Genomic DNA, 12,096 nt, shown 5'->3' with positions numbered 1-12,096 from the left:
CTCCTTTGATATGCTCAAGAATAAATTTGACCTTCCAAATTCTCACCTATTTAGATATTTTCAAATCCGAAACTTTGCCCGCTGTAACTTCCCCAATTTCCCCAACCAACCACCCGATTCTCTCACTGACACAATTTTATCTCTACCAGTAATCCGTGGAGTCATCTCAATTGTAGTGGAGTTAATCAGCCCACAGGTCCACAGAGGACGCCATAGCGACGACTCTCCACGCCACTCTATCCCACCTGGAGAGGGGAAACAGCTACGCGAGACTGCTCTTCGTGGACTTCAGCTCCGCCTTCAACACCATCCTTCCAGACAGGCTAGTGACCAAACTACTAGACCTGGGTCTATCACACTCTATATGTGCGTGGATCAAGGACTTCCTGACCGACCGCCCCCAGAGGGTGCGGGTGGGCCCCCACACCTCCACAGCCCTCAGCCTCAGCACTGGGTCCCCCCAGGGCTGCGTGCTAAGCCCCATCCTCTACAACTTCTACACCCACGACTTCACCCCCGTCCACCCCAGCAACTACATCGTAAAGTTTGCAGACGACACCACCGTGGTGGGATGTATCTCGGGGGGGGGACGAGGCGGCGTACAGGGATGAGGTAGAGCAACTGAGCAAGCTGTGCAAGGTTAACAACCTGCTGCTAAACAAGTCAAAGACCCAGGAATTCATCGTAGACTTCAGGAGGAAAAAGTCCGAGATCCAGCCCCTGCTCATCGACGGAGAGAGCGTGGAGAGAGTCTCAACCCTCCGATTCCTGGGACATCACATGCGGGATGACCTGGCCTGGAAGGACAACACAAAAGGCACCATCAAGAGGGCACAACAGCGGCTATACACCCTGAGATGCCTCAGGAAAAAACACAACAAGCAGGAGATACTGGTTGAGATTGATTGAGATTGAGATAACGTTTATTGCCACTATGCATTACACATATAGGAATTTGCTTCGTCACCACAGCAAGTGCGTTTATACTTTTTTCACATATCAAAAAACAGGACAACACAACAATAACACAGGACAGACAACAGTGCATTGGATAGTGCGGTATAAAGTAAAGTGCAGTGCAGAGTTTTTTACAGTGAGTCCAGTTCAGTCCTGGGCAGACTTGGGGGCGGGGGGGGGGGGAAGCCAGAGTCATTTAACAGCCTGGCGGCTGAGGGGTAGAAGCTGAGCCTTCTGGTGGCCTTCTACCACGGCGCAGTGGAGAGCATCCTCACCTACGGCATCTGCAACTGGTTCCACAGCTGCACAACAGCGGAGAGAAACGCGCTACAGAGAGTCGTGAGAACAGCACAGAAGATCACCGGCGCCCCCCTCCCCTCTCTGGAGGAGCTGTACAACACACGCTGTCTCAGGAGGGCCTCCAAGATCTCCAGAGACCCGACCCACCCTGGGCACGTACACTTTGTCAGGCTGCCCTCGAACAGGAGGTACAGGACCCCGGCCGCTAAGACAAACAGACTGAAGAACTGCTTCTACCACAAGGCCGTCAAGGCCCTGAACACAGAAAAGGCCTAAGTTCTGGGCCCAGGACAGTCCGGACGGATTGTATGGCAGCTAGTGCTGAGGCACAAACATGTACATTTCAAGCCTGCAAACTGTGACACTTTAAAATAACGTGAAAAAATACTTTTGTGCAATATGACAACCCTAGTTGACTATCTGTGCAGTATAGTACAGTGGATTGTGTACATAGCCTTTATTGATGTAAACCAGCTCCTTACCTTCTTGTGATTTTATGCTTTTTCTAAAAAAAATAATAATAATCCCTTTCCTAACACCAGGGGAGCCACCCCTCCTACATTTCGTTGTTTGGTACCTGTACTGTAGCAATGACAAATAAAGTCCATTCCATTCCATTCCATTCCATTCCATATCAGCATTATCCTCTCCTTTAGTAACTAAAAACACTTGGGAGAAAGAGCTTGGTATTACCTTTTCACCTGAATGGTGGCAGGGGGCCCTGGACAGAATCAACTCTACTTCATCCTGCGCCAGACTGACACTGATAAAGTTTAAGGTCCTACACAGGTCACACCTGACCAAAGCTAAACTCAGCAAATTGTATGACACTAGTGATGTATGCGATAGATGTTCTCTCTCTCCGGCCACCCATACACACATGTTCTTTTCCTGTTCAAAACTGGATCCTTTTTGGTCCTCTTTTTATGAGACTCTCTCGAAGGCCTTCAATAAGCCAGTAGTCCCTAGCCCTTTAATTTCTATTTTTGGTGTTTCTGAGGAATTTTCCAGCTTCACTACCAGGGAGAACAATGTTATAGCCTTTGCTTCGCTTGTAGCCCGCAGGCGTATTTTACTGCATTGGAAGGACCAAAAGCCTCCATCTTCTAATTCTTGGTTGAAGGACTTAATGTAATTTTTATGTTTAGAGAAGATCAAATATAATATAAGGGGCTGCACTAATAAGTTCAACAAAACTTGGGATCCTATTCTTTCTTTTGTTAATGCAATTCCTTCTTTAGATGATTAGATTATTCTTATTATAAGTCGTATTACTTGTTTTACAAAGCACACAGAATGCTACTATTGGTATATATGTATTCATTGGTCAATGATTGGTTACAACAATGATAATTGATTGTCCTTCTTGAAGTATGAATGTTCATTCAGCCCCATGTGCAACACAGCCATATTTGATGGAAATGATGATTTACCGTTCTAAAAATATTTGAACAATTTAGAGTATCAAAGAATCAGGAAAGAAGTTGTGCGAGAGCATAAGCAGCGCTGAAAAGAGGAGAGAAGAGGATGCTATCCCTTGGACCATAGGTGGACACAAAGTGGATTCGAATATTGAGAAATTGGACAAAGGAAATATACTATTGACTATCATGTCATGCTGTGCAGAGAACAACAGGAGGGAGAAATGGCGGGGGAGAGAGAGGGAAAGGGGACACAGAGATGGAGAGAGGTTGACAGCATATGCCTGGTGGGAGTTTCCCATCTAATCAATGTGTCATTAGGCAGACTGATCATCATACAGGCTGACCCTGCATTCTCCATCCACAAACTTGATGCTGCAGTGTTTGTGTTGGTCCCACCTCTCATGTGTGCCCTGCCCAGTTCCCGCGCCCCCCCACTGAGCGCACTCACCTGCTCCTGCCCCTGACCAAGGGAGGCCAAGGTTGACCAGAGAGACAGCGAGGAGGAGGGCGCATCACCCCTCAATCTGGCTAGCTAGTCCAGCGCTGGGGCTCACACCCTGGCCACTCTGACGGCTGGGTGGCACGACACCTCTGGCCTATGCGGCCCGCCACGCTGCCGTGCTCCAGTGGTCAACTTCCTTCTCAAGGTGAAGCTGAAGAGCAGGAAGAACGGCTCCTTGAGGAGGAATAGAGACACGGCGGTGATTGTGGTTGTCCGCTTGAGTGTTGCTACCGTGGAAGCCAGGAGAAGCCCTCAGAGGCTGAGGAACCAGGGCTGTGGTCAGGTGAACCAGGGCTGTGGTCAGACGAACCAGGGCTGTGGTCAGGTGAACCAGGGCTGTGAGAGGAACCAGGGCTGTGGTCAGGTGAACCAGGGCTGTGAGAGGAACCAGGGCTGTGGTCAGGTGAACCAGGGCTGTGCTCAGGTGAACCAGGGCTGTGGTCAGGTGAACCAGGGCTGTGGTCAGATGAACCAGGGCTGTGGTCAGGTGAACCAGGTCTGTGGTCAGAGGAACCAGAGCTGTGGTCAGAGGAACCAGAGCTGTGGTCAGGTGAACCAGGGCTGTGGTCAGAGGAACCAGGGCTGTGGTCAGGTGAACCAGGGCTGTGGTCAGATGAACCAGGGCTGTGGTCAGGTGAACCAGGGCTGTGGTCAGGTGAACCAGGGCTGTGAGAGGAACCAGAGCTGTGGTCAGGTGAACCAGGGCTGTGGTCAGAGGAACCAGAGCTGTGGTCAGAGGAACCAGGGCTGTGGTCAGGTGAACCAGGGCTGTGGTCAGGTGAACCAGGGCTGTGGTCAGAGGAACCAGAGCTGTGGTCAGGTGAACCAGGGCTGTGGTCAGAGGAACCAGGGCTGTGGTCAGATGAACCAGGGCTGTGGTCAGAGGAACCAGAGCTGTGGTCAGGTGAACCAGGGCTGTGGTCAGAGGAACCAGGGCTGTGGTCAGAGGAACCAGGGCTGTGGTCAGGTGAACCAGGGCTGTGGTCAGAGGAACCAGGGCTGTGGTCAGGTGAACCAGGGCTGTGGTCAGAGGAACCAGGGCTGTGGTCAGAGGAACCAGGGCTGTGGTCAGGTGAACCAGGGCTGTGGTCAGAGAAAGCCTCTGTGGACTGAGAGGGGTTAAAGGGTCTGGTTGTGTGTCTACTCAGGCCCAGGCTGAGTGCTCCACTGTGTCCCTACCTCTTGTCGCCTCCTATGCCCTAGAGAGGAGGGAGGCGGTGGTAGGGGAGCGAGGTGTGGTGGACGCTGCACTCTTCTCCTGCAGCCCCTCATAGACCAGGTCATACAGAACCTTCCAGAACACTCTGCCAGACTACCAGACTAGGACCCCACCATTCAAAACCCCCACCAGGTAGTACAACAGAGCAGAGTGGAGAGAAGTTCCTGTCTCACTGGTCGGAGAAAAGGACGCCCCCCTGTCATGTTGTTGCTACTAGCCCCCCTGTCATGTTGTTGCTACCCACCCTCCATGAAGGCCATAGAATCCACAACCCTTCTGATTTAACCCTACCAATGCCACTCCAGATCCTCACTCCGAGAACTAAAGCCCCATACAAGGTGAGTCCTCAACAACTTTAAAAAGGTGCCAATAATTTTGTCCAGTGAGTTCTGTGTGAAATGATATCAGATTTGGCTTCTTTTTTGTTGTTGTTCCAATGTAAAAAAAAAAAAAAAAAAAAAAACGTGAATACCAAAGCATTTGTAATTGCAACAATTTTCTGGGAGAAGTGGTGCATTATCTGACAGAAGTGTAAGTGTATTTTGGCCATGACTGTACCTCCTTTGATATAGCCACTATTTATACATCTGTACATGCCACACTGTACATAGCTCATAACTGTATATACCTCTAACTACCATACTTACATACTGTACCTGTCACTGCCATGTTTTTATATCATGTTTTATATTACTATTTGCACTTCTGGTTAGAACCGTTAGATGCTAAACTGATACTTGTACTCTGCAATGACAATAAAGTTGAATCTAATCTAATCTAGTCAAACCTGTCTGGTTCTGCTTTTCTACTATACCTGTCAGGAGATTGTCAGATTAACTCTTTTCCTTTGTATTAATTATAGTTTCGATGGGCATGGAGTGTAAGAGTAGAGCCTCAAAGGCCAAGACCAAATGTATAAGCATTTACATATACAATAAATGGCAGTTTACTAAACAAATACAGTGAGTTCTCCTGGCTGAACTGAAGCTTTTACAAAGGTGGATAGAGAACTATTTTTATTTATGTAGGCAACACTGACCTCTTGTGGCAAAAACAGGTCCACTATCGGAGCACAGATAGTGTTGTGGTGTGTAGGGGTGGTTGGTTTATGTAATAAAGAGTACATAAGGTCATGTTTGAGCACCTCCTGTATGTCCTGTTGAAAAGGGTACACTGTAAAGATTAGGGGGGTATTCCATCAATGTCACTAAAGGAAAAGCCAGGATTATTTTGATAAATCTCACGAGGCTGGATAAGGCTTTTTTTATAAATCTTGCGGGATTGATCAAAATAAGCCTGGATTGTCCTTTAGCGACGTTGATGGAATAACCCCCAGGTCAACTGCAGAATACTGGATCTTAAAATAAGTTGTTGTTTTTTTTAACTCCAGTCCCGAAGAGCTATAGTATAGTGTATGCAGGCTTTTGTTCAAGCTCAGCTCTTACACGTGATTTCTGTAATTGTGGTCCATGAATGGATCCCTCAAACCTACCCCTCAATGTTCGTTTTTTTTATTTAATAAAATAAAATAAAAAATGATTTATAACTTTGTGCTCAACTTTTCAAAATTCTCAACAGTTTTTTTCATTCACCAGATACGAATCACAATCCACATCATCAACATGAAATGACTATTTCACACTGAAATACATCATCTGCCTTTCTCAACCACATACTCACAGTAATCACTGAGTGTGTGTGTGTGTAAACTAGGTTACAAGAGCACCTAACATACCCGACAAGGTGGAGTGTAATGGCTCCATATCTACAGTATATATCTAGTCAAGCTACGCTTTCCTTCTACAGTCATCATCACATTACTCACTTGACTTCTTCTACTCTGCCTGCCGGGGGGCTTGAGTTCCCACTATGCTGAGTCATACTGTACACTCTGGAGGTCTCTAAGAGTAGGAGTTAGAGGCGGAGGGGAGAAGGAATAGGTCCTGACACCTTTCAGTGCAATTGAATCAATGATTGAGTGGAGCAGCTCTCTGCCACTTAGCACATCTGAGGCAAACACAGAGGAGAGCCACAGGGATTACCACAGGATATCATCTATCATTCTAACTGTAGTTGTGACATACAGATTACTAATAAGTGTAAACATGTAACAATCATACAGTAGACACACTGAATTTTAAAGCCACAATCAGGGATTGGTTTTTCAGGGAAACGTACCCCCCCCCCCTCTTAGAATTCATAGATGGTGCTCTACTGTAGATGAATTCATAGATGGTGCTCTACTGTAGATGAATTCATAGATGGTGCTCTAGATGCAAGGACTTTGACATTCACACATTACCCTTTGTACCAATACATTTATTTATATTTTGGGTTACAGGGTAAGACAGTTGTAAACTCATGAGGCATTTTGTAAAATATAATCCTCAAGAATCGATAGGTATAATCATTACAATGACCATTGAAAAGATTCAATAATCCCAGATTGTGCTAAAAGTTATACATGAGAGAACATGAGATATTTAAAACAAAAAAGAGAGACTATACTAAATCCTGAGGAGGACCAAATCCAAAACTCCTAAATTAAATCTACACCAACAATGGACTAGGGCCCAGTAGAGTAGGGTAATGAAGAGCACTCCTTCAGAAGAAGCCAAGGGGATTTCATGAAGAATGAAGGAATGAAGAAAAAGTAGGTCCAGCACACACCTCTGTTAATACATGTGGTGCCCTTCACTGGTATAAAACAAAGTTACACATTTGAGCCTCTTGACTGTGTCTCTGCATCATGTTAGTTAATAATACTAATATCAGGATGATACCAGGATCTACCTGATCCAACAGCTACTGCCTGTCGTTTTCCCAACAACTGGAAATAATGAAATATACGCCATGTTTTTGATGAACATATATTTTTTTCCATGGTATTATAGTACATAATAGTATAGTATGTATAATAGTAGTATAGTATAAATAGTATTTATAATAGAATAAATAGTATTTATAATAGTACTATAGTATAAATAAAATAATTAATATTTTTAATAGTAGTATAGTATAAATAGTATTTATAATAGTAGTATAGTATAAATAGTATTTATAATAGTAGTATAGTATAAATAGTATTTATAATAGTAGTATAGTATAAATAATATTTAAAATAGTAGTATAGTATACATAGTATTTATAATAGTATTTGCAAGTGAAAAGGCTTTTGCTCTATAGTTGTGTTGGTGGTCCACTATGCAGATATGGCACTGTGTGACTTTAATGTGTTAATGCATAAGAACAGCATCGAATGAACAAGATTATGCATAGATTATCATAACATATCTATTGTCTATATGCTACATTGTATATAGGCTTACAAAAACAGTCCACTGTGACCTCCATGCCAGCCCCCCAAGAATCTAAAGGTGCAGGGAAACAATAGCAGATGTTTTGAAGGGCTTTGGCAAAGATAATAACATTTGAACCTGCAAAGGTTTTGTGATAACAATGAGCATCTCATTATCACATTCAGGCAAATCTGATTAGCTATCACTTTGCATGCGTATGATAATGGCAATCAAAAGGGCCTTATAAAAGCAATAGCTTTTAATTCCCCCAAAATAACCTGAATAGTTCAAAGCCCATTCCTTTTATATCCAACATCATGTGCCCTATTGTCCCGAAACAGCTTCCTTGAGTGTGTAGGCGACATCATACTTCTGCAGCTGTACCCTGATGCAGCGTGTCCTCTTCTGAGTCCTCCAGCGCAGTTCAAACTCTCCCTGTGCGGAGAATCACTCCAGTACTCACTTCAGTGGTCGGATCCCCGTTTCAACGCAGTCATAACCTTGAGGAACAATTCGTGCCGTTCGGCACTGTCGGCCCGGTGACATTTGGCACTACCGAGTCGGTGACATTGTACTGCGCATCCTGAGTCCAGAAGAATACATAGTAAATTACCAGAATGAAGGAGGCTACGGACACGCAGAGGAAATAGGCAATCGCCATCGCTACTTTCACCCATATCTTTGTGGTTATGCTGGCATATTTCACCCGCTGGTCGCCCGGAAAACTCGGCCTTCTATCCATATCCCCGTTTTCCTTCACGGTAGTAACTTGTTTCATCATGCAATCGTTGGTAGTCTGGCGTTGAAAGAAGTGTTCGTCTGACTGACAGCAGTTTACACAGAGCGCTCAAATTCTCCCTTTTCCCTCCACTGCTCCGTGGTTCGAAATGGGACGATATGGTCTCCCAGTGAGGTCATATATCTAATTTATTACAGCAGAAGCTTCTCAATTTAAAGGGCTACCGCGCAGGGCGGAGCACCTCAACGGCGGCATCAACTCGGTTCGTTTTGGAGCTTGTCCTAAACCAGGGAGCTGGCAGAGGAGTTACGGGCACATGCCTTATGGTACTGGTGGCTGTGCGTCCTGGAGTGAACTGAACTGGTAGATCTAAAATGCAAGGTCGTTATTCTAAAAGATAATGTGTTCTCATAACCGATCTAGATGGAAAAAGCCTTACGCATAGGTTAAAAGTCACGTTTATCATAACAGTTTCCACGGGAGGTATTCATACTATTTTGACATCATGTGAAACAGTATTTTTTTCCTAGCACCAGGGGAGCCCCCCCCCTCCCAAATTTCGTTGTATGGTACCTGTACTATATTAATGACAATAAAGACCATTCATTCATTCATTCATTCATCTGCATGAACGGGGAAAAAAACGCAGCAGCTCTGCAGCATACAAGGTTGCAACTAGTGCGCAGCGTCGTTGAGAGGCAGTAGACGGGGATGGGGTCGGCCACCGGGCAGAAGGTCGTCTCACCAGGCCTCTCCAAGACGCACCAGCCGCGCTGCTGATACGCGGGGGTACCGATCTTACAGCAGCCTGTTTCAGGTTGAGCATATTGTAAAAAAAATCACTGAAAGACACCTGTTGTGAAACCAGACAAAAACATTTATTTGATGTGAGAACCAAAAAGATCATTTTACAGAATGTAAAATGTACAGACATTTTATGCGGCCACATTTGTGACAGTCACATGACCGTAGGCTACTAAAGAACACAGCATGTCACCCATGCTCCTGCTGGAGAGGTTATGTGTCGGATAAATTCGTGGTAAGAGATTGACAGAGGAATACTCTAATTTCGGGTCATGATTTATATTTATAATTCTGTTTTATGTTTCAACCGGGAAGACATTATAGAAGTGGAAAAATGCGATGCTTATAGGCTAATACAATCAAGAAGTCTTCAGAACTGAAAAGAACAAAAATATCCAAATCACAACGGGAAGAAACGATAGAATATGCTTGTCATAAGTTCACAACATACAAAACATTGGAATGTTCGGTTGCATCTGAAAACTATACATATTGCATTTCCTCACGTCAACTCACTAAGGCGCACACCACATAACTACACCCTGGCTTGAACCCTGGTTCAGATCCGGGCCATCGACCCATCCTGCATGTCATCCCTCCTCTCTTTCACCCATCCTCCCTGTCAATCTCTACGGTCTCTATCCCAATAAAGCAAAAATGCCCTTAAAAAAAATAAAAATAAAAATAAAATAAAGAATGAGAGCATAAAATGTTTTTTGGGGCTTGGATACTAAATAATTGATTGTTGGTACACCGTACTCAAAACAAACGTTGGGACAACTACAGTTGACGACGCGTCGCCACGGTAACATGGTAACGCAGGGCTGGCAGCCTCTCTGTACGCTATGAAGACCGCGCGCCCGTTCACCTGGATGGCTCGGATGGCGGACCGGAGGATGGCTAGACTCTGTGCAAGGAGCAACTCAAAAAGTCGAACAGTAAAGTGAGTGGATCTGGGAAACCAAAAGGTGGTTGGCTGATGGTGTTTGAGGAGAGGAAGAGATAGGTCAGGTGGCCAGCCAGTCACGTCAGCCCCCCTCAGTGTTGCTCATCAGTGATTGGTTGTGTTCCGGTCCGGTCACGATGAAGGAGGCCTGGTTTCCTTAGTGTCTTTGTCATTCTCTTCTCCTTCTTTCCCCCAGTCTTCTATGAACCACTAGAGGTGAACAGAGCAGCTCTCAGCCTGTAGACAGAGAACAGAAGGGGTCGGGGGTCACAGAGGTGCAGAGCAGAGCCACGTTCCTCCTCTGCTGCCCCTAGAAGCGATACGTCCTTCACACTATTATACCAACCAAATGGACTGACTTATATTCCAAAGCGCTTTACAATGGCCTCTCATTCACCCATTCACACACACACACACACACACACACACACACACACACACACACACACACATGGTGGCAAGCTACCATGCAAGGCGCCGGCCTGCTCATTGGGAGCAATTTGGGGTTCAGTCAGTGTCTTCCCCAAGGACATCTCGACATGTGGCCAGCCGAGGTTCTAACCGCCGGTCTGCCGACCATGCGATCATTAGACACCAGCTCCACCTCCTGCGCCACAGCCACCCCGCCCCACAACTCTGTGTTGCTAGTTCCCACTCTTACTTTAGTATATTTGAAAGTAATTGAAATACCAAAACACAATTTTGACCCTGGTCAGCTGTTGACATGCAACACTCTTCGAGGTTGTTGAATTAGACCTAGGGTAGGGGGGGGTTAGGGTACGGTGAGCAGAGAGTTAGTTGAAGAGTTTGTTGATAGCTACGTGAACATGCTCAGTGTGACCAGCTCAGCGACCTTGCGGTTAGAGTGACAGACGTGAGATCGGGAGGTTGTGAGTTCGTTCCCGGCCGAGTCGTACCAAAGACTATAAACATGGTACCCGATGCCTCCCTGCTTGGCACTCAGCATTAAGGGTTGGTTTGGGGGGTAAGACCCTGTGACATACCAGCGTCATGTCCAGGGGGTGTACTTGTACATCAAGCCGTCTCACGCTGAGGGCTATTAGGCTCCAGAACCATCGGTTCTCAAGGCTACATACTTTACTTACATGAACATAGGAAAAAGGAATGTCATAAATTAAAGGGATTGTTTATTTTAACAATTTGTCTTTCAACACATCTCTGATGTCAAGACCGTTTCTTATGTGCTTCTTTTTGTTGTTGCGTTACTTCCAGCAGCCCACCATCACTTAACTGGGAGATCGGAAGTTAACGGGGAAAGTGGTTTCTTGCACCATTAAGCATCAAAATGTTCTTCCAAAGCTTCTAGATTAACAATATAGATGTTGCACGCATAACCGATCACTTTTGTAGTGTTCTCTTACAAATCTGAGATATGTTGACAGTTCTGATAGAAATTCTGACCCTAAAATACTATTATTTAACTTTTTTAAATTCAACATGTGTACAATAATATCATCTTTATCTGCTAATAATTTCCCCTGCTACCCTCAGAGGACATTAGTTGCTACAGTTGCTTTAAAATCTTCATTAAATGGTGGCCTGGGGTGGTCCAGTGGTCTACAGTGCACACATTATGCCCATGTCGGCATGGGTTCGAATCCGGCCCATGCCCTGCTGACATGCCCTCTCTCTTTCCCTTCTTCTCCTTACTTTCCTGTCTGTCCCACATACCTCCCGAGGGAATTCAACGCAGTGTACATAACAGCTGTTTACATTGCACCAAGCGCAGATGCTAGCTTAGCTTTAGCCCGGCTACATGACGTCATCAGTGGTGGACAGAGCGCAGATTCTCAAGTAGTGCATATCATCGCGGGGGATTTCAATCATGCTGACCTGAAGGTAGTACTACCCAAGTTCTATCAGCATGTTAAATGTGCAACAAGAG

General features: G+C 45.4%; 1 protein-coding gene across 1 annotated transcript in view; it reads right to left on the bottom strand.

Annotated features, from left to right (window-relative positions):
* Positions 1 to 9,296: 9,296 nt before the first annotated feature.
* The window catches only part of LOC308158029 (uncharacterized protein), a gene marked incomplete at its 5' end in the record, with an annotated part of 28,860 nt that continues 26,060 nt past the window's right edge, over positions 9,297 to 12,096 (bottom strand). The window contains one exon of the mRNA XM_080531621.1: positions 9,297 to 10,427. Within this exon, the coding sequence (XP_080387747.1) occupies positions 10,423 to 10,427 (5 nt within the window). The 3' untranslated portion in view covers positions 9,297 to 10,422. The remainder of the gene's footprint in view (positions 10,428 to 12,096) is intronic.

This window comes from Nansenia antarctica (assembly GCF_963989245.1).
Source record: "Nansenia antarctica genome assembly, chromosome: 5".
NCBI classification, from domain to species: Eukaryota; Metazoa; Chordata; class Actinopteri; order Argentiniformes; family Microstomatidae; genus Nansenia; species Nansenia antarctica.
Note: the sequence above shows the minus strand (reverse complement) of the source record. Positions and strands in the feature narration are given on the sequence as shown.